The 22,745-nt window shown below is 41.5% G+C and overlaps 1 protein-coding gene across 4 annotated transcripts in view; it reads left to right on the top strand.

Moving 5' to 3' along the window:
* Positions 1-13,639: 13,639 nt before the first annotated feature.
* Positions 13,640-22,745, top strand: part of Cdh17 (cadherin 17, LI cadherin (liver-intestine)) — a 70,403-nt gene continuing 61,297 nt past the window's right edge. The window contains exon 1 of one of the 4 annotated variants that reach the window (XM_013512690.1): positions 13,640-13,719. In XM_013512690.1, coding sequence (XP_013368144.1) covers positions 13,685-13,719 — 35 coding nt within the window. In that variant the 5' untranslated portion in view covers positions 13,640-13,684. Of the gene's footprint in view, positions 13,720-14,214; positions 14,353-20,915; positions 21,245-22,745 lie in introns of those variants that run through there. The other 3 variants (XM_005381804.2, XM_005381802.2, XM_005381803.2) reach the window with 3 other exon arrangements.

Below are 22,745 nucleotides of genomic sequence, written 5' to 3'. Positions count from 1 at the left end.
TGAGCATGGTGGGTTGGATGCGTGGGCATCCACGTCTTACTACCCAAGGCACCCCAAGTCCTTAGAAGGGCAGGTTCTGGTTTGCAGGCCAACGGCTTAGACACACATCTGCCAGTGTGCTCCTTCCCACACTTCCCCAGCCCAAGCCATGGAAAACCCAAAGTGCCGCACTCTTACCATCGTCACAGGCTGCTCCAGCCACAGACATTTTCCCTGGGGACTGTGAAGGGAAAGCACAGGGATGTTCAAATGTAGCTCCTTCCACTGAATTAGCTAACGGATGCAGGCAAGGCACTTAACCATCCGTGCGACGGGACAATGACAACACTTACTTCAGGGATTTAAAAAGAGCGTCTTATGTCCATTTTCAGACTCACCAGGTGACTTTTCTCATTAAAGAAGTGATAAGATTCTTCCTTGGAACTGATGCCCAGTGATGCCCAGAGCTGCTGTCCTCAGGCAGGGGGCACCTGGGCAGGGTCCCCACGGGCTCTGTGCTTGTCCCCGACACCTGGGTGCCTCCTTCCTTGCTGTCACGAGCCTCACTCCTGCGTGAGTGAGAAACAGAGATGGCAGTGTTCATTTTAGGTGTAACTTGGCTGGGCCGTGCTGTCTGCAGAGATGGTCAAACCTACTCTGGGTATTTCTGTGAGGATGCTTTTGGGTGAGGTTCACATTGAAATCAGTGGCAGAGCAGATAGCCCTCCCAACCCGTGGACACAAGAGTGACCTCCCCAAGCAGGACTCCACCACAGCCTCAGCTCCTGGGTCTCCAGCGTGCCTGCTCAACCTGCAGATTTTGGACTTGCCAGCCTGCATCATCCCATGAGCCAATTCCTTAAAATAAATGTCTTTCTACAGAGATCACACCCGATTGGTTCTATTTCCCCGGAGAGCGCTGACTCATCCCCTGATGTGGAGGCCTCAGGAGTAGTGGCGTCCTCTTCGACCTTCTCTAGCCCAATGAGCCTCACAGGCCAACAGGGCTCTCAGCCCTTTCCAGAAATAGCCTTTTGTTTTGGTGTCAGGGCTGCCTTTCATTTATTTGCTTCTTTGTGACAAATGGAAGGCAGAAAATGGGGGGATAGAATGGTGATCATTAGATTTCACTGTTTTTAAGTGAATCTCAACTCAAATGAAACCCAAAGACATACCTACTCCTCTTTTGAAGACAAAACAAACACAAGCCAATTTCCATCAGCCTAGTTCTATAATAAAAACAGTATATGTGATCTAGTAACAATAGCTAACATAGTAACTTAGTGACAATAGTAACCATAGCTGCCACTTAGAAGCCCTTCCCAGTTACTAGGTGTAAACCGGTCCGTTACACACACTATTTCTTAAGCGTAACGTAGGTGGGGGAGGATTCACTCAGTGTACCGAGGAACCCCCAGCTGCCTAAGCGGTACCGTTAACTTTCTCTCTGTCAGTAACTTGGAATTACGGGAAGGCTGTTTCCGGTCATTTTCTAGCACATTCTTGCCAGCCCACTTCTAAGTCTTATCTCCACAAACTTTGAGTGGCGGGGTAAATAGGAAGGGGTTCATATTTATCCAGACTCGCCGGCAGAAAAGCCAGTGTGTTCAGGGGGATATGACAGTGGGTGATCAAGTGCTCTGGTTTTATGGCTCTCAAATCACCATGTGCAGCTGGAGCAGTTGTCAGATAAATTTAATTTAATAAGATACGTTTAATGCTCTGCTTCTCTGGAATATAATTGCATCTGGATGATGAGTCAGTTATAAACTTCTTTAGAATAGCTCGCTGTCTTGGGGTCATGTTTGTGGTTATCAATTCTTATTGGATCGTATCACTACTTTCCAATCAATAGGGTGCTAAATAAATTAGCTTTTATTGCATTAAGGCCCCAAGGGAAAACGGAATGCATTTGTCTGAAACATTGCTCACGATCTATTTAAAAGTGATAGGAGGTGATGGGGAGAAGGAACTGGGAAATACGCTGCCTCCTGTCTTGTTTCCTGCCAGCACCTGCCGGGGTCTCTGAATGCTTGCCTAGATTTGCCACCAGGCAAGTGGCGAGGCCTCAGCTGTCTTCTGAACTCAATGGCCTTCCCGATGGTGCTGGCGCCTTTATCGCCAGGGTCAGACATTTCACCCAGGAAAGCTGCACATGGCCCCTGCGGTGACACCAGCAGTCATGTCCATAGGCGCCGCCCTGTGGCTCTCTAAACCCAGACAGTAGAGAAGGTTTTCAGGCTGACTGCCCTGGGCTAGGGGAGGAGCTATGTCACTTACCAGCCTGTGGCCCAGAGCAAGTTATGTAACTTCTCCTTACCTCCTCCTGCTTATCTGTCCAACTGTGGCACAAATACTTGCGGGTGGGTGTTGTAAGAGTCAGTGAGGTAATTAGTATAAAATGCTAGAACATGGCCTGGCTAATTCAGAAATGGTAGCTAGTACTCGCTCAGATTTCCCCCGCCACTGGAGACTTTAACAAAACTCTATAACTTCGCATTGAGTTGAGAAAGGCTGCTGACATCCGCCATTCCTGGGGCTTAGTCCTGAGCGGACAGCCTGGCTTGTGTTCCTGCCTTATGCGTCCTTGCCTCACCCCACTGCTCCTTCCAGGGTAGGTCCCAGTTCAGGGGACAGGGCCACGCTATTCGATGCTGATGATGTGGAGCAAGTCCCACACTTCACTGTTTGTATTTTAGCCCTTTTTCCTCCAACTCTACCTTCTAGCTTAGGACTCTGCATTCAACTTTTCTGTAAGGTCAGATTCAGAGTGTGAAATACCAGGACTCAGCACATGGTGCCTTGGCCGCACGGTCTCTTCCAGGGCAGCTGTCCAGTTCGGAGGTGTCCAGTTCTGTCCTCAAGCAGTAAATGCCTTGGTAGAAAAAATCGCCACTCACCCATTATGAACCTGGACATGTTCAAGAAGGTAAGGGAAGTCAGGGTGTACATGTGGGTGACTTGAATTTTCTCATTTTAATATATTCTTAATAGAAATTTAAAACATAAGGCAAAGAGAACGCTCTAATGAGACCCCCGTGCCATCCCTGGCTCTGGGCATGGGCAGCCCGTGCCCACTCTTATTGCATCTGCTGCCCCTACAGCCTCCAGCCCCTAACTCCACGCAGACTCTTTGGAGGCAAATCCAAGGCACAACCATGTCATTCATGGCCGTTTCTAGATGGGTATGAAAACGAGAAGAACTCTTTAAAAACTGAAATCACATAGTCATTATCACACTTATAAGTGGTCAATATTCAATTTTCCTTAATGGTATCATTTTTATGCTCCTTCCCTCCCTTCCTCTTTTCATTCCTTTGTACTTTTTTTTCCTTGGTTTTTTGGTCCTCGGGATTGAATCCAGGGCCTTTGCACTGAGGTACATCTTCAGCCCTTTTTTATTTTTGAGAAAGGGTGTTTCCAAGTTGCCAAATTGCCCTGTCTTTGCTCAAACTGTGATCCTCTTGCCTCAGTCTCCCGGAGTGCTGGGAATACTTTTTCTAAAAGTCTTTTTAAAGAGATGGAAATCAGGCCCCAAATGTTTCTAAAATTACTTGTAATGTATAGGCTTTTTCCTCGTCCATTTTTCTCTTTTTTAGTTTATATATGGAAGAAAGAGTATCACTTGTTCTGTAGTTTCTCACTGTTTGTATTTTGCTGACTGTGGCTGTGAGGTGTCATTTCATCCATAGCCTGTTTCTCTGACCAGCATTTTCTATAAATTCTAGACTCCAGAAGGGCTGGGGTGCTTGCTTTGGCAGCACACATACTAAAACTGGAAAAATCCAGAAGCTCAGCGCGAGTGCACTTACCTAGCATGCGTGAGGCCCTGAGTTCAGTCCACAGGACTGCAAAACAAACAAACAAACAAACAAACAAACAAACAAACAAAAACCCAAACGGCCACCCTTCCTAAGTGGTCCTGCTCCTTCTTAGGGACCTGTTGAGTATTTGTGACCTTGGTGGCTCTTAGCTTTGCTTTGATCCTTGCTAAGGTCTGGAAGTGGTTTGTTCCATGAGGGTTCGTGTGCTAGGAGCCTGGTCCTCATGTGGTGGTGTTGAGGTGGTGGAAACCACAAGAGGTGGGGCCTCATGGAAGGCAGTTACATGACTGGGTCACAATTGCCCAGGGAGGGATTGATTCTGGTCTCACAGAATGAGTGAGTTCCCACAAGACCATGCCACCCATGAATTGGCCCCTTCTACATGAGGCCAACCCTTTCTGTTTCTCTACTACATTGTGACACAGCTAGGGTCCCCTTGCCAGAATACTGGAGCCATGCTATCTGGACTCTTCAGCCACCAGAATCATAACCTTCTTACTTTAGAAAGCACCCAGTCTGAAGTATTTTGCTATAGCAACACAAAACAGACTAATACAATCCATCATTTCAGTAGCGGTTACAAAGTGGTAATATTCTAATGCGGATCCCCTCATTTATTAGTTGGAAGACTTCCATAAAGAGAAACTCTTCCTTACAAACTGTTTGGGGGCTGGGAATGTAGGTTAGTGGTGGAACACTTGCCAAGAATATGCAAAGTCTTGGGTTCCATTTCCAGCACCAACACAAAAGAACAATAAAACACCCCTCAACAACAGTGACAACAACACTACATGGTTACCTTAAGTTACAGTTTATTTAGCAAGGATGAGTTAAATCCTTGATTCTTGCCCTGTAAATATGCTGTTGGAATATGAAGTTGGGTCCATGACACCCTTCAAAGGTGGTTAGTGTGTGCTTGTTGTCAAGTATAATTATAATCTCATGGAATTTTTATGTATATGATGTGTCTCAATTTACTGGAATAATATTCTGACTGGTTCTCAAACTTTCCCTTTTTTTGTGAGAGTTTCTTCTTGTTGGCTTCAGAATGCTAGACACACCCTATTTATCGGTAACTTCCTTGCTGCCGCTGTGACAAATATTCTCTGCACATCTTGTACATTCTGTGTTCTGACCAAAAGCCAGCAATTTCTTCAATGAGACCTACTTTTTTTAAACATCATTTTTTCAATGATATTTAAAAATCGCAAGCTGGTTTTAGGGCTTCCCATTGCTTAGGCAACGGATATTGTTTCTAGCCTTTTTTTTTAGTGGACAGAATTATAAACAGTACTTAAGAGAAAATAAGTTATGAGTTCATACTAATATTCTAAATTAGAATTTAGTGTTCTGGAGTTTTTATATTACTTTTTGTTTTTAAATTTGTATATAGTCTCCCTTTACCTAAACTCTTGGTTCTAAACAATATTAACATGATTACTTATTTGCCTTTGAACACATACTGCCTATCAGAATAATATTGTTTTCATTGCTAACAGTGTGATTTCTGAAAACAGTTTAATATTTTAAAAAAGTTATTATTTGTCATTAATATCTATCTCACTAGGGATACACAGTTATGTAACTTTAAAATTACTTAGGTTAATTCTCCAGTGATTGTTGGCAATTCAATGCACAGTGAAGTTTGTTTCATTTTAAATTTTTTTTAGGCATTGTTTTCTTTTTGTTTTGATTTAATGTGTTTTATAATTATGTAAATAATTTACATTGTTCCAAAATCAAATCTTGAACTGTTTTTTTTTTGTTTATTTGTTTTTGTTTTTGTTTTTTTTTGGTACCAGGAATTGAACTCAGGACTGTGCTTGCCAGGCAGGCACTTATGCCGCTGAGCTATATCCCCGGCCCCTCCAATGTCAAATCTACCATAAAGTATATTCAGAGAAGTTCCAACTTCACATCTGTTCTTTCTACTTGATCCCTCTTCTGCCTTTGGTAAGCAAAGAAAAGGGCTTACCTTCTACTTTCTAAAGTACAGGAAAATGCATACAAATATGTGCTTGTATATGTACATTACTTTACATACACATATATATGTTATATACTATATTTATATTATATATGCATATATATGCATCTCCTCTTAGATACTGACAAATTGTAGCACACTGAATATATTTTTTGGGTTATTTTGGTGTTGGGGTGTCGAACCCAGGGCCTTGCACATTCTTAGCACACCCTCTCCCACTGAGCTACACTCCCAGCCCATATACTTTTTTCTACCATTTTTTTCCCACTTAACAACATATACTATATTGCTTCATAATACTGTATAGGAATTGTCCTCATTTACTTTGTGAGTTTTTGAAATTTTAATTGATGCATACTAATTGGATGTATTTATGGGGTACAATGTGCTGTTTTATTACATGTATACAATGTGTAATGACTGAATCAAGGTGACTGGTGATATCCATCACTTCAAATATTTATTATTTCTTTGTGTTGGGAGCATTTGAAATCCTGTCTATTATTTATGTGAAATTTGCAATTAAACATCATCAACCATGGATACCCTACTATGCTGTAGGACATTAAGATCTACTCCTACATTTCAGCTGCACTCCATACCTGTTAACCCACCCTATCTCCATCCCTTCCTAGCCTCTAGCACCTTATGTAAGATCAACTTGCTAATTCTGTAAGATTGACATTTTTGGCTTCCACATACGAGTGGGAACATGCAGTGTTTGTCTTTCTGTGCCTGGGTTATTCCACTTAGCAAGATGTCCTCCAGCTCCATCCTGACTGCCACAGATGACAGGATTCCATTCTTTTATGGCTGACAACATTTGTGTTATAATTTACATTCCTATCAACAGTGTGTGAGAGTTCCCCTTTCTCTGCATCCTCACCTGTATTTGTTGTTTTTCTTCCTTTTGGTCATGAACATTTCAATGTGTGTGAAATGATATCTAATTGTGGTTTTGATTTGCATTTCCCTGATGGTTTGAGATGTTGAGAAACAGCTTTCACTTTTCCCCTATTTCATATGATGTTGGCAGTAGGTTTGTTGGAAATAACTTTTACCTGATTGAGAGAAAATCCTACATTTGTTTTCTTCAGGTTTTTTAAAAATCATGAATAGATGTTGGATTTTGTCAAAGGCTTTTTTAGCGTCTATTGAGATTATCATCTGATTTTTGTCCTTGTTTCTCTCTGTATGACACATTTTACTTATTGATTTGTGTATGTTGAACCATCCTTGCATCCCTGGGATGAAGCTGTGTGGTCATGATGTATGATATTTTATATATTTTGTTGCATTCTATTTGTCAGTATCTTGTTGGGGATTTTTGCCTCTATGCTCATTAAGGAGATTAGCCTGTAGTTCTCTTTTTGTTGGCTAGGTCTTTCTCTGGTTTTGGAATCTAGGTAATATGAGCTTCCAGGAATGAGTCTGGCAGTATTTAGTCCTGTTTGATTTCATTAGAATTTGAGGAGTATTGGTGTTAGATCTTCCCTGAAGTTCTTGTAAAATTCAGTCATGAATTGATCAGATCCCGGGTCCTTCTTAGTTGGTAGAGTTTTTATTACTGCCTCAGTTTCATTGCATGTTATTAGACTATTACCTATCTGAAATTTACAAGTTTTTTTTAAAAAATCTTTTTTTTCTTTTTTTGTTTTTTATGTGTTCTGGGTCTGTGTGTTTTTTTTCTCTTTTGTGTTTTTTTTTAGTTTTTGCTTTTTTCGGTGTTTTTTCTTATTCTTTTGGGTTTTTGCGGCTGTTTTTTTTTTTTTTCTTTTTGTTTTGATGGGTGTTTTTTTTTTTTTTTTTTTTGTGTTTTTTTCTGTGTTTTTTCTCTTTTTTTTTTTTTTTTCGGGGCCCGCTCTCTCCTTTTTATATTTTTTTTGTTTTTTTTTTTTTTTTTCTGTTTTTTTTATTTTTTTTTTTTTTGTTCTCTTTTTATTTTTGTGTTTTTTTTTTTTTCTGGTTTTTGGTGTGTCTTCTGATTTTTTTTTTTTTTTGGTCTCTCTTTTTATCCAATGTGGTTATTCACAGCTATAAATTTCTCTCTTAGGACTTCTTTGATTATGTCTCATATGTTCTGTCATGTTTTATGGGCATCATTGTTTAATAGGAACTGTCTAATTTCTTCCATTCATTATTCAGGAGTAATTTGTTTAATCATTGTGTTTTCATAATTTTGTGGGTTTTTTGTCATTGATTTCTAGTTTCATTGCACTATGATCTGATAATGTATGACATAATTTTAATTCTTTTGTACTTATTTAAGCATGCTTCTTGGCGAATATGTGGTCTATCTTGGAGAAAGTTCCATGTGCTGCTGAGAAAAATGTTTAGTCTGTTGTGGAGTGGAACACTCTGTTGGTATCTATTAAGTACATTTGTTCAGAGGCCTCGTTAACCCTGATATTTCTTTATTGAATTTTTGTCTAGTTGATCTATTTGTAATACTGGGGTATTGATGTTTCCTCCTATAATTGTGTTGCTGTTAATCTGATCTCTCATGTCCAGTAGGTTTGTTGGCTGCAAGTTGAGTGTGCCAGTATCCAGTGCATGTATATTTGCAATAGTTATCTCTTCCTGTTGAATTGTTCCCTTAACCAATATGTCATAATCTTCTTTGCCTCTTTTAATCAGTTTTGACTTGAAGTCTACTTTGTCTGAAAGCTATGCCTGCTTGGTTTTGGGCTCCCATTTCATAGAATAACGTTTTCCATCTTTTCATATTTTGTTTATGGATTTTTTTGGAATAAATATATTTCTTGTTTCCAATCTGCCAATCTGTACCCTTTGGTTTAGGAATTGAGACCACGCACATGCAGTGTTATTACTGAAAGGTATTGACTTATCCTGTCGTTACATTATCTTCCTGTTGCTGACCTCCCACCTCCACCACTTAAAACTGCTCACTTTTTCTTTTTTTTTTGTTTTTTATTTTTCCAGTACCAGGAATTGAACTCACGACCTTGTGCTTGCCAGGCAGGTGCTGTGCCACTGAGCTAAATCCCCAGCCCCCACTTTTTCTGATATATTCCTTCTACCAGACTTTTTTTGAGGTGATATTTACTTTATTTCTCTGTCCATACTATCCTTGAGAATATTTTGGAGCATTGGTCATTCTTAAGGTGCTTTTTGTCATGGAAAAAAATCTTATTTCTCCATCATTTTTGAAAGATAGTTTTGCAGGATACATTAATCTGGGTTGCAAGTTGTTTTCTTTTAGGTTTTGAACACTTCATCTTAGGTTAGTGTTTCTATCATCCAGCAGCTGTTGGAATCATTTCCCATGATCTCTTGTTTTCAAGATACTTCTGAGTACATTGTCACCTGCCTCATCCTTACTTTCTAGGTCTGTTACTCTCTTTATATTGGTCGCTTCTGGTGCCCATACTTTCAATAGGTTTTTAAAAAATCTACTGGATTTCTGTTTGATACCTTTTTGTGGACTCCAATTGTTCTTTAGACTGGTCATTATGTTTTGTATAATTTCATTTAGCTCAGCTAACTTTTTATTAGTTGCTTCTTTAAGCTTGCTGATCATTTTGTTTATTGAATCCATTATCTGTTTAGTTATGTCATCTTTGAGCTCATCAAGAACTTTGCTTTTTTTTTTTCCTTTTTTTTTTTCAACATATAATTCAGCCATTTTTTTTTTATTTTCTCCTCACTTTTGCCCCATGTGTCTGCCTTCCACTGATGTTATTTTGGCTTTGATTTTGTTTTAGTATGTAACTACCTCTTTGACCTACTCAGTTTACTAGGAATGGACTTCGTCAGGTTGTTGCAATGAGAGAATCCCAGCTGGTTATAACAGTGTCAGCAGGTACAACTGTACCTCAATCATGTACATTAAAATTTGTTTTCACATTTTACACTTTTATTCATGCCCCATACAGACATACTATATTGCTACTAGTAGGTAGAATGGGGTGTGAAGGGAGGGGTAAGAAAGAAGGAAGAGGAAAAGAAATGAGTAAATTAATAAGAAGAAAAGGAGAGAAGATAAATATCAACAGATGAAAAACAAACAGAATATCCACTCTATTGGAATTATTTTTTATAGCTGGAGTAAAGGGCTAGTATTGAGGGTGTTTGAGGAAATATTTGTGGAAGAAGGAGAAGGAGACACAGAGAGAGGGAAGTGTAGTTGGAGACTGGGAGAAGCTGTGAGAATATCAGAACTTGCTATATACTAGTAAGTTAGCTTATATTTTGATCCTCTATGCACAATTTTTGTGATGGTTACTTTGACTTCTTCATGAAAGGTACTATTTAAATCAAAGCATTCATTAATTCTTATTCTTCTTTACAGATATACCAGCGGGCTTCTGCACATATACTCCAGGCTATGGCGATGGTCTAAATGGAGGCATATCCCTGATCATGTTGGCAGGTTGGGAAAGCAAACAGCCGCTGAGCTGTGTGGGTGACAGGGGGTTGTAGGCAGTGGGGGTGAGAATCAAGCAGTTTGCTGTACTTATGCCAGCACTTTCAGACCCAGCCCCACCCACACAGCTGCCCTGGCTTCTTACCGCAGGGGATGGGACCACCATATCTTCCTTAGTTTGACACTGCTTAAACTTCTGGTGGTGGTGGTGGTGGGGGCATCCATGTTTAGCCTGTGTCCTCTCTGTAACTGTCCTTTGTGGTCATCTCCCAACCAGTTACTGTGCTAGGATGACCCTGGAAACCCTGAAGAGTAGTTGTTTTGTGGCTTCTGATTTCCCGAGTAGTTCAGTCTTAAACAATTAACTTCTTCCTACAGTGGCTCCTGATTAATCATTCTCAGATATAGTGGGCACGGCACTGGATTGCTTCTCCACCTCAGTCTGCATCAAGGGTCACTTTCAGAGTCAAACCCCAGCCTATTTTTGCGGTTTACAATAACCGTGGGCTTTTCTTGGGGCCAACACTGCCATTATTTTTCCCTGGGACTGCTGACCCACTCTGTACTTATTTTGCATTTACAGAGACAGGGCTCCCTTCGCTGGGCGCTTGGGTCAGCATTCCAGCTGCTTTCTTCTTTTCCTTTCATTGTCTTTACTTTTTCCAACCTCCCTGTGATCTCTAGTTTTCCTGTTGGCTCTTTCTTAATTCCTGGAGCTTTCCTTCCCTTTCTCTTTGCTAAGTTATTGTTTTCCAAGTGTTGTGAGTCTGGGTCCTAGGGAGGCTGAAATACGCTGATGAATTTTATGCTGCCATTTTCCCAACTCTAGAATTGTTGCTTTTAGTTTACCCTTTTTTTATTTTTAGTGAGGTATTTTTTTATATTTGAAGCATTTGCATTTTTCCTATGAATTGTTATTCCTATTGCTTATCTTTTGTAGTTATATTTTTAATTTTTTAATTTAAATTTTTGTGGTGCTCAGGATTAAACCCAGGGCCTTGTATATGCTAGGGAAGGGTTCCACCACTGAGCCAAATCCCCAACCCCTTATTTACGTGTTTAGAAGCTCTTATATGTTAAATATAGTAACCTTTTCTCTTTTATGTGTTGTATTTTCAAAAATGTATCTTTTTTTTGCTTTGCTTTTGGTGTTCATTACCATGCAAAGAATTTTAAAAAATGTATATATATATATATATTTTTCCCCCCCCCCTTGAGACAGGGTCTTACTATATAGTTCAGATTGTTCTTGAACTCAGTATGTAGCCCAGCCTGCCTTTGAATTAGTGGTAATCTACTTGTCTCAGCCTCTTGATGCTGGGATTATAGGCGTGTGCCACCATGTCCGGCAAGACAAAGATATGTTAATATTATCATCAGTCTTTCTATTGTTGCTTCTGGATTCTGATCGATAGTTAGGGAAGTTTTAAAAATTTCCTGGTTTTACAGTAATTCATCTATGTTTTATTCATGAATAAATAGGAATTTATTTAGAATAGGAATTATCTAGATGATAATTATCTAGATGATAATAAATAGGAATTATCTAGATGATTCCTTTTCTTAATATTTAAATATCTGATCTGCTTGAAATTTATAATGGTGCACGGTATAATGAATGGATTGTTTTCCATAGTCAGTTGGATTTTGGATTAGAACTGGGCAGGAGCTGCCAGATCAAGGTTTATCTACAAGTGAGGATCAAAAATATGGTGAATAGTGAAATTATTTAGAGTAAAGACAAATTGCCATCATTCCTCCTCAAAATATCTCTTTTGAAACATACTTATTCTATCATTCTTGCCAATTTCTGAAGCAGTTCTGGAAGTCTTGTTTCATGAGTGTCTTTAGAAGGTGTGATGAAAATGCAGTGGATGCTGCTGTTGAATGCCATTCAATGGGAAAGCAGGCTTACAAAAACGTGGTGTGTCTTCATCACCTTATTCACAGGCTGTGGCAATATGTGACTTCTGGCTTTTTCCCAGAGTCAAGTTAAATATTTTGATTCTATTTAGGACATTGAGCCAGTCATAACTAAAGACATACAAAAAGCAGCCTTTATAAGACCACACGATGGAGAAATTAGCTTTCTGGTAGCTTAGGCTAATTGCTGTGGGCTTCTGGTCTGAATGTAGTTGAGAAACAAATGGGAAAATATTCAAGACAGAAAAAGTACTGCTGGGGACTCTAGAAAAGTAATTTATGGGCTGGACGCAGTGGTACATGCCTGTAATACCAGCACTCAGGAAGGCTGAGGAGGCAGAAGGATTGGAAATTCAAGCCCATTCTGGGCAACTTAGACCTTGTATCAAAATTTTAAAAAGGGCTGGGATGTAGCTCAGAGCAGAGACATTGGGCTCAATCTCTAGTACCAGAAAAAAAAAAAAAACAACAACAAAATAAAAAAGTCATTTATGGGTAATGTTAAGACCTCTTCTTTTTTGGTTTTTAAAATATTTTTTAGTGACTTGGTATCATTTTGAGACAAACAGCGTCCAGGCTCCCTAACGGACCCTTCCACTTAGTTTGCCTCCATTGACGGAGGGAACGGAGCCATGCACTTGGGTGAGGGAACGTGACATCAGGGGATCTAGACTAAGATTTCCAAATCCATGTTGGTAATAAAGAATACTGCTAAGACTGCAATTCAGGTCCCTATTGGCGTCTCCAAAGTCTGCACTCTCAGATACTATGCTTTAAGGAGTTAAAGACAAATTATTAGAAACGTGAATCAAGATGGGAGGAAAAAGTTCTCATTGCCCAGGTCAGGTTTGAGAAATCTACTATGGATACTGAGTCTCATGAACCTGGGTCCCTGGTAATTCTCCATACATTCCTTTGCCTCATGACCAAAGAAGAAAGGGACTTACATTCTAGAGATACTGGAAAATTTGCTTACAAATATTCAAGGTCCTTGTAGAGCAACACTAAGTTCCAGGATGAAAGTCAACAAGTCATGTTACTGTATTGGGAGCCTGGAGAGGATTTTCACTGTCAAGGGAGGGTACATTCTGGGAAACCCCCTGAGAGGAGATAATTCAATTATTGCTCAGACTGTGGTGCTCCTGGTTGTGTAGAACTTTGAATAATGTTGGTCAGCAAGGCCTGGTGTGTCTGAACTGAGCTGTGGTGAAAGGAACTGCTTCCACTTTTAGCTGTGGGAGAGGAGGACCTTCCTCCTGACTGGTGCAAAGAGAGGGACCTGGTGCATGTGGCTCAGATGATGCTATTTCTCCAGGATGAGGGTGGTTGGGAAGAGATGTAATGGGCTATTGGCTGGAGAGGAGGTTGAGGATCTCTGGCTCAGTGCGATAAGGTGGTTGGCATCATCAGTCCATGAAATGACACCTGAGCAGATTCCTCAGGTGGGCAGAGCTCCCCCTGGTTCCCAGTGAAGGAGCTCTTGGAAAGGAGCATGAGGAAGGGCTGGCTACCGGGAAATTCCTGGGGCGGAAGCCTTGCTACTTTGGCTGTGGATCTGTGGGTCAGTCAGTCCACGAAGTGGATATGGGCCACCACTGCCAGGTCACTGTTCCTCTCCAGTAAGTAGGGCAGTGTTGGGGACATGTTCAGTGCTTGCAGCGGGGGTCTGAAGAGGGTAGTGTTTAAATGCTTGGACTTTTATCTTTTTTTTAGCCAGGCTTAGATAAAACCCTAGAGACTTTATTTTTACTTTCTTTTATTTGTAAAGTAATATGAATAACTGCCTCCCAGTGTTGTGAAGACAGAGTGAGATAATACAGACAGCAGTTATGGAAGTGCTTGTCCCAGGGTAAACATCTGAACCAATAGTTCTTACTTCAGCTCCACCTTGGAACCCAGGGGAAGTTAAAAGACAGTTTCACCAAAAAACCGAATAAAAACCCCTGCACTAAAAACTTGCTACTTGTACTCAGGAAACTTGTAAGGGATAAACAAGGTGGAGGAGTTTGGTTAATTTTTAGCCACGTCTTTTGTTGTTAACTACCACTGGTTTTCTTTTTTTTTTTTCTCAACACAGTAGTATAGAAAAGGCTCAGCTACCTCTCTTTTATAAGTCTGGATACATAGCATCCTGACTCTATGAAATTCCCTTTGTTTTTCATAAAACAAGGAGCAGAGTTGGGAAGACCTGGGAAGCAAACAAAACAAAACACAAAACAGGAACTCCTGGAGCCCTTTTCACTGAGAAGCAGGTCAGTGTAATCAGGTTGAAACCAGGGGATGGGCGCTAACTGGGGCTCCGGTCCCTCGCTGGGCCTCGCCCAGGCTCTCTTATAAAGGGATCTGGGAGCTGGCTTTCTTCCTAGGTCCTCTGCATGTTGGGCTGTGGCTCAGACCTCCTTTGGGGGGATTCAGGGTCATGAATTTGTGAGATTTCAGTTTCTGTGTTTCCTCATATAGCGATGGAAAATTCCAGTTTAACATAACATGACTTTTCCAGAAATTCTCCTTGGACTAGGTTTAAACATCCCTAGTGGAAGACCGAAGGGAGGAAGATCTGGCTTCTTTGTCTTCTGAGTTACTAGCTTTAGTCACACAGAAAGAAATCCCCTCTTGGGGCAGGCAAGGGGTTTGTCTAGGGGTCAAAGGGTTTTCTAGGTTGAACTGCCTGAGCTCAAACCCTAGGGGAGAGGGAGGAGGGCTGCAATAGTCATACTATTGTTTTCACCTTATTTTACAAGGGCGATTGAAAGATATGATGAATATTTAAATTATAAAAAGCTTATAACAGAAAAAGACACATTGCCAATAACAGTGGGATAAGTGTATGCCAAGTCAGAGGGAGTATTTGAAGGGGATTAATAGCAATGTGTCTTTCATTGGAATACATTTTTAATGTAAACATTCACCATGTATTTTCATCACACTGAATATTGCTCAAAGCAAAGAGAATGTTCTTGTCCCGAAATGTTTCTATATGCCTTTGAAAAAGTGAAACTCCACCAGCACCCAAAGGCAGGTGTAGAAGAGGGTTCTACACATTCTTCACGTCTCGGATGAGAGGTGCTCCAGGGATCCCAGCAACATGGTGCTAGATGGGGGCAGGAAGAGTGGGGGTTCCGGAGGTGCTGCAGGGCTGCTAGGGGTCAGGAGGGAAGCTGAGGCCCTGGGCTGAGCCCTCCCAGCCCTACAGGCCTCAGACAATGTGATGCTGTGGTCTGTGCCGAGGATTCCTACCCTGACCAGCAGGTCCTCTGGTCTTTGATGTGGTTGCAGCTGGACTGGGATCTTGATGCAGGGAAGGGCTTGGACAGGGGTTCAGTCCTGGCGCCGCCAGCCCACACTCTCTGGATGTGCATCCAGCTGGCTCATGAATGAAGTGCCAGGCATTTGGGACACAGGGTCAGCTGCCTTCCTGCTCTCTGCAGTCCCTGGGGTAGGTGCCACCCAGCCCTAACTGGTATCTACAAGTCTGTCTACTTTACCACAATCAGGCATGATAGCTGGCACCTGCTGTTAAGGCTCTGCACCCAGCTCTTCACCTTCTACTTGGCCTTTGCAACCTTGGCTAAGATGGTAGTGGGGTTGGGCAGGAAGGCTGGCTGTGACAGCGTGGGAGCAGCAGCATCCTCTAAATCAGAGCCCTTGGGCCAACTTTGTTTCAGATTCTTCCACCAAGGCTGCTACATCCTGCTCCTCTTCCTCCTGCGGCCGTTTTTGCCTCCTTTATCCACAGGCTGCTTCCACTGCACAGCCCTGGAGTCTGTGTGTCTGCCCTGGCTCAGGTCCTTGAACTCCTGCAGGTTTTTCGGTCCTCTATCTCCAGATTGGAGTCCTTGGCCACATTCTCCAGCACTTTCTTGGAGTTGTGCAGCTCCTCTTCCTCCCTCTCGGTCTACACCAGCTTCTCTTCCTCTCCCAGCAGCTTCTCAAACCGAAGTTATGGCTGGGTGCTCTATGGTGTTGTCTATTTTCAAGGTCTGGCTTGAAAGTGATCTCTGGTGGGCCGCAGGTGCTCTAGATAGACAACGAGAGGTTGAGCAGGCCCAGGTGGACCTGCTTTACTCTGCCCTCTTTACCAGCATTGAATTTCTTTCCATCAACTGCTCCAGGCTTGGAGAGCTTGAGTTTGGGGATCTTTGCCCAGGCAAGGTCTGGTAGGCAGAATTTGTTTAAAACGTTTCTGACATCTTTGCCCCCTCCTGGTCTCACAAGCACCAGTGATCCTCTAACTTTATCCTACCTGCATTTGTTAGTAGTGTTTTTGAAGTACAAGCATTCTTAATTTTGATGAAGTCCAACTTACCTGTTTTTTCTCCCTATTGTTTATGGATTTGGTGTTAGCACTAGCAAATCATTTCCAAGTCCAAATAAGAAAGATTTTCCCCTGCAGTGTGCTTGTGCATATACATCTTTGACACAGTTTAATTTTTCTGAATAGTTGGGAGGTAGGAATCCAGTTACATTCATGTGGTTATCTATCCTACCATTTGTTGAAAAGACTTCAGGGCACATTTCCAGAGGCACCCAGTGTTTCAGCGTCCTCAGTGAGAAACCCGTAGGTGGAGACGGGAAATGATTGTTTACTGAGTGAGTAGTAGTATTCGTGTCACAGAGTACTTCCAAGCAAGAGCAATGAAGCACACGCACCTGCCTGCATATCTGCCTCCTCTTTTTCCCCAAGAGAGAGGCCGCTGATGAATCACAGCACACTGTCTGGCTCAGTGTGAGACTTCCAGGGCTAGCATGACACCAAGAGAAGCATGTTTTAGAGGGATTAAAACAGCACACAGGACATTTGAGTAGATCTGTACACTAGGTAGTTGGACACAGAAGACTAGAACGCTGACCAGAGGTGAGATCTGGGCTGGAGAGAGACTTGAGACTCTGGCATGCAGATGGGAGCCCATCTCCTCTGGTGGGTGACAGCTTAATCTGGTTTGGACATGAGGGCCCAAGGAACCTGTCTTAGTTACTTTCCTGTCATTGCTGAGACAAAATGCCTGGGGAAAAGTTTATTTAGCTCACGGTGTGTAGAGGTTGCAGTCCATAACTGGCTGGGTTCCAGGCAGGGTGGCTTAGCAGAGGGGCATCTCAGAGAAGAAACAGTTCATGGCAGCAGAAGATAGCAAAAGCAAGCATGGGATGGGGCAGACAAGCCTCTTTGTGTCCCTTATATTGTATAATCTACCAGGGTTAGGGCACTACCAATCTAATCAGTGGACTGATTCAGCCATCACCCACTTTTAATTCCAGCGCCCTAAATCCCAGCATTGCATACTCTACCCTCAGCCACCTCTGAAAAAGCCCTGTGACTGCATGAGGCTTTGGGGGGACATCTGGACACAAACCATAACAGAGCCCCTGCATAGGTGTGCAAGGGGCTGGCTTGAGAGGTAGAAGAAAGACCAAGACACAGTCCTGGTGAGGAAGCCAGGGTGTCAAGGGTGGCTCAAGGAGAGCCGTGGATGCCACTGAATGCTGTGGGAGGTTGATAAGGTGTGGACTGGAAAGGGTCCTTTGCTTATCATGAGGCGGCTGGTCACCTTGGTGAATGTGGTTTCACTGGGCTAATGGAGGTAGAAGTTAGATGCAGTGAATGTGATGTGAATAAAGCCTTGGTGGTGAAATCTGATAAGAGACACAGAGACAGGTCTCAGGAAACCAACAAGATTATGCTCATTCCTTGGAATTTAAAGATAACCCAAGGTAAAAGAAAAAGTTCAGCTGATTTGGAGAAAAATTGTCTGGGGGAGGATATACATGTTTATGTCTGCCAGATCCACGTGGCATGTTCAACATCAGACCACTGCATAACCTGTGTTATTGTCTGAGATAACCTGCGTTATTGTCTGAGATATTCCAAAGAAACAGGTCTTGTGAAGTGGGGAAAAATTAATCTCAATTAAGTAGAGACCTTGCTAAAGAATATTTACAGGCAGATAAATACAGAATTCTGAGGCTAGTGTTTCTCATAGAAGTCCATGTATCTGCATCAGAAACCCAGAGTGTTTAAAAAATGTTGATTCCACAGGGTCTCAGCACTACTGACCCGTGGTGTCAGCCCAGTTTTGATAAACCCTCCAGGTTTGGAAAGTTGCGCTCAGTGCACAGCTGGTGATGAGAATACTTACTTCCTAATCTGTTCATGGGTTCTCCACCAGTTTCATGTCATGGGGCCGTGGTTGACAGCCTTACCTACTGGGCAGTGGCTTGGAGAAACCATCTAAACAACTACTAACTGGGCCCACTCTTGTCAGAGCAAACAGTGGGAAAAAAAAGTCTCTCCTAATTTCAAACTCCTTTGTTGAATATTTTTCGGAAGAGTTCAAGGTGGCTATCAGCTAGGATTTTGAAACAGCTTTATGTACAGTTCAGTGTTTTTTACCTGGACTTTCTGATTCATCTTGTTTTCTGCTTTAACTCCTTTAATGGTTCCATAGAGTGATCTGGTTTAGAAAACCGCACAAAACAGAAACAAAACTTATAACAAAAAAAGCCACTGAACAAACTAAATATCCAAACCCAAACAAACCAGAAAGGGGCATAACAGCTACATGAAAGTGGTAGTGTTTTGGTTAAATTTATCAGAGAATAAACTCTGTCCTGGCCAATGACAGTAATTGGGAAAGATTCTGTTTCAGACAAAAGCGTCAAGTATCAAAAAATTATTTTCACTTCATTCTACTAAATACATGTAAAATAAAACATGTGAACTATCAGTTGGAACAGGTGCAAAATCATCTACTCGGTTGGGTTCCCATCAGCCTTGGTTGAACCTGTATGTAAAACTGACCATTTAGAATTATTCAATTAAATAACTGAAGGGAGTTCATTTCTAAGAAATATTTACTAAGTCTATGGCCATACCACACTGAACATGCCCGATCTCATCTGACCTCAGAAGCTAAGCAGGGTAGGGCCTGGTTAGTACTTGGATGGGAAAAATATTTACTAAGAACCAATGGAAGACAAAGTTTTTCTTTTGTTTTGGTACCAGGAATCAAACTCATCACCTCAGGCTTGCCAGGCAAGTGCTTGTGCCGCTGAGCTATATCCCCAGCGAAGACAAAGTTTTTGCTGTGATTAAGTTAATAAGCGTAGGACACATACTAAATAACTTAAAAATGTCATGTAATCCTGTTAGGTAAGGCTTGTGTGTAGATAGACTCATGACAAATTGTTCTTAAAATGCATATGTAATGTAATGGAAGATCATATTAAATAAAAGTACATGAAAAATGGAAAATATTAGTACTCATAATTTCCACTTTTTTTGTGTGTGTTTTTGAGACAGGGTCTCACTATGCAGTTCAGGCTGGCCTTGAGCTCACTTTGTAGCCCAGGCTGGTCTTGAACTCACAATGATACTCCTGTCTCAGCCTCCTGAGTGCTGGGATTACAGGCATGTACCACCACACCCAGCTCCACTTGAGTTTTAAAAGATAAAACTAATAGAAATGTAACATACTTTGAATTTTAATAATAATTCCATGGATTCATAAATTTTTTTTCTATCCAGACTTTATTCCTTGTTAACTAGCCTCCTCCATATATTAAACATCAGTTATATATTTTCTAGGGCCAATGTTGGGAGAATAGTTAAAATGTTATTATGGATAAGAGTACTATAATATTTTTACTCTCATGAAGCTGTTTAATTAAAACCATATTCCTAAGTCTTTTTCACTGATCACTTAGTTCCATCATAAAATTATCTTCATTGCTCTGAAAAAGAAAACCATTAATATTTATCAACTGTATTTGTCTTATTATCCCTATTACTCAGCATTAAACTTTTGAACTAGCAATGTCTTACTTTTGCATGCAAGTGAACTCCTAAGAGATGGTGGTGTTCACCCTGAAATCTGCATGCCCTTCATCTTTGGGTTTAATCTGGAAGAATATGTCACCCATGGTAACAAATATAAAACAACTCTGAGAACCATGCGAACCTTTTATCCCAGAGGGTACAGGACAGAGTCTAATTCTGAAGTGCAGTCACCTGTGCCAGTCTCTGGTAGGTGATTTGGGCCTTTTCAGAGTTAAATCCACCTGATTCTCTGAGTTAGAAGCCACTGCTAAAAGTGTTATAAAATGTACAGGGCAGCACAGGTAGGAGTGTGGCCATCTCCCATCAAGAGGGGGCTCCCACAGAGGAACTTTGTCCCTGTGGGACTGTAATTTAGCAGGCTTAAAGTTGTGTGAATTACCTGCACTTCACAACACACCAGAAATGGAGTTGTGATTTTGTCATTACAGGTTGTAAGACTTGGGCAACATGTAAACTATTTCTGCGCCTCTGTGTTCTATCTTTACACTGGAATCTGTTCATAGACATATCCTAAAGATTAACTGAGAAAACTTTTTTTTTTAATAGATATATGCCGCGAACATGGAAGTATGTTACTAACAAACACCTAAAATGATACAAACATGCACTTTTGTCTTAAAAACCTTATATAGATTTAAGATCACTTTTACATAATTGCTAGAAAGCTTCCAGAAAAGATGCAAACCCATTTCAGAACAATGCCATGAGAAGAATGCTACTGATTTGAGGAAGTGAAACACGGCAAGTGGAAGTGAGTAGATTTTGTAGAACAGGGTTATTTTATGTTCAGGCAATGGGAGGACAGAGGTAGTGAGAATTTGAGAAGTGCTTAGCCTCGCTGACCCCATTTCCTTAAACTGAGGGGTGTTGGCTGTGGGGGAAAAGGGGAAGGGCCTTCCTGGACCCACGGCTCCTTTGGGGGTTCTGACCACTGAGGTGCAATGGGTTGGTTTCACTTTTTGTGTCCTCACAACGAACAAGGTCTCTTCTCATCAGTGACCTAGAGCACGGAGGAAAGGTTCTCATGGGACCCGGGAAGCAGGGAGGAGAGATTGCTCCTTGTACTTGCACTGGGCTGGAAGCACCAAAAAGGAAAGGAAGATTCTAGCCCAGCTTGGGAGAAGCCCAGAAACGAACTTCAGGAGGGAAAAGTGGGCCCAGCTGATCCCCAGAGTGGCATCAGTTCTCATCTTCACCAGAGACTGCTAAAGCAATTGAATTTAGGAATCAGGACTCTAAAAGAGGTTTTGACTTCAGAAGTCTAGAGGTATTGACTTGAGCTGAGTGGGAACAGAAACCTTTGCTTTGAGGTAAGTTCATTCCCTGAATTGTGGGGGAAACGATAAAAACAGCCACAGCAACCACAACAACTTGTGCTTTTTGGGGAAAGAGTATTATTGGTTGTTCATGCAGACTTTGAAGGGCACTCTTGAATTTCAGAAGCAAGGGCAACGATCATATCGCTGGAGTCATTTACGTCTCCAGTGGCTCGTTATCAACGACTTACATCACTTTTCAGACTGGGCATCCTATGCCTGCACTTGGTGTCTTCTGAATTTGTCGCGGAATCCACATAGGCATTTGTTGACCAAGTCTGCTTTGTAGACACTGGCTCTGTAAAGTGTTGGCGTGTGCATAATTTAAACAAAGCTGTCTTTGATGTTATAGACTTCACACTCTGGAGATAGGTAGTTGAGTATACACAAAGTTTTTCTACTCTTCTTGTGTTCTGTAGTAATTTACTCATTCATATTAAAAACATTTCAGCAACCTGTTTGGAGATGCATTCGATGTGAATGGAACTTCTTCTGGTACACACACACTTCTTCCCTGGAATGAATGTAATGATACCTTTTATGATACTCAGTGTGTTCCAAAGATCAATAAAAATGTTAGCGGTTAATGTTTGACTGAAGGGGAAGGGAGGGACTGAGAGCCAGAGCAGGGCAGAGGGAGCTTTACCTGGAGATCCTCAAGTTGCCACAAGTGTCTCCGTAACTGAATGGAAGAAAGTAATTTTGAATCACCATTTTGTCATTTGTAGAAAGGTAAGATCTTAACTGTGTCGATAACATATTTCTTCAGGAGTGACAAATTAGGTGGGGGAATACTTAAGTTGCTGGACAAATTGATTCCTTGAGGTGGGCTATATAGCACTGTTGGGAAAAGACATTTAGTCTTCATGGGACGTTTTGCTTGTGGAGCAAAGTTAGTTTTTTTTGCGGTTCTTTTTTATTGGTCTGTGTTTTAGAAATCAGTTTTATGAAGTAGCTTTGGTTGGACCCAACTTGGGAGTGGAATTTGAAAAAGAAAGATTGGGTTTTCTGATGTTTAAACGCGTATTTCAGCCATTCTTTGTAATTAATATAAAAATGCCTGGGCTCATAGTGTTTTGGAGCTCTTGTATTCTAGGAATTGGGGTTAGTCCCACCAAGTGTGGCATCTCTCAGGTGTGGGCTCTAAAGGCTGAGCATTCTATCTACTCAGAAAGCACGACTCTGCTTGGGGTCTGTTGGACTGTCTGGGACAGGGTAGGGAGGAAGTTACAAAAGGGAGAAGAAACCTTTCAAAGAAAATACCGAGTAAGGATAAAAGACAAAGCCAGACCTGTTTTCAAACCGGAAAAGACGGCTGGTGTGTGTGGCACCCATCTTTTGGGTGCTATGTTTGGTTTTGCTGGTGGATAAACCATTTGCTAATGAGTGATTATTTTGAGATATTAAGTCACATATCGCTTATTGGAGACTTCAAAGGTCCAGTCTTCGCGTCTGTATTTTTTTCTCTCTTTACTGTGATAACTTGAAGGGGATG

The sequence above is a fragment of the Chinchilla lanigera genome, unplaced genomic scaffold (genome assembly GCF_000276665.1).
Source record: "Chinchilla lanigera isolate Chin_1 unplaced genomic scaffold, ChiLan1.0 scaffold00016, whole genome shotgun sequence".
NCBI lineage: Eukaryota > Metazoa > Chordata > Mammalia > Rodentia > Chinchillidae > Chinchilla > Chinchilla lanigera.
This window is presented reverse-complemented; position numbering and strand designations above follow the sequence as displayed.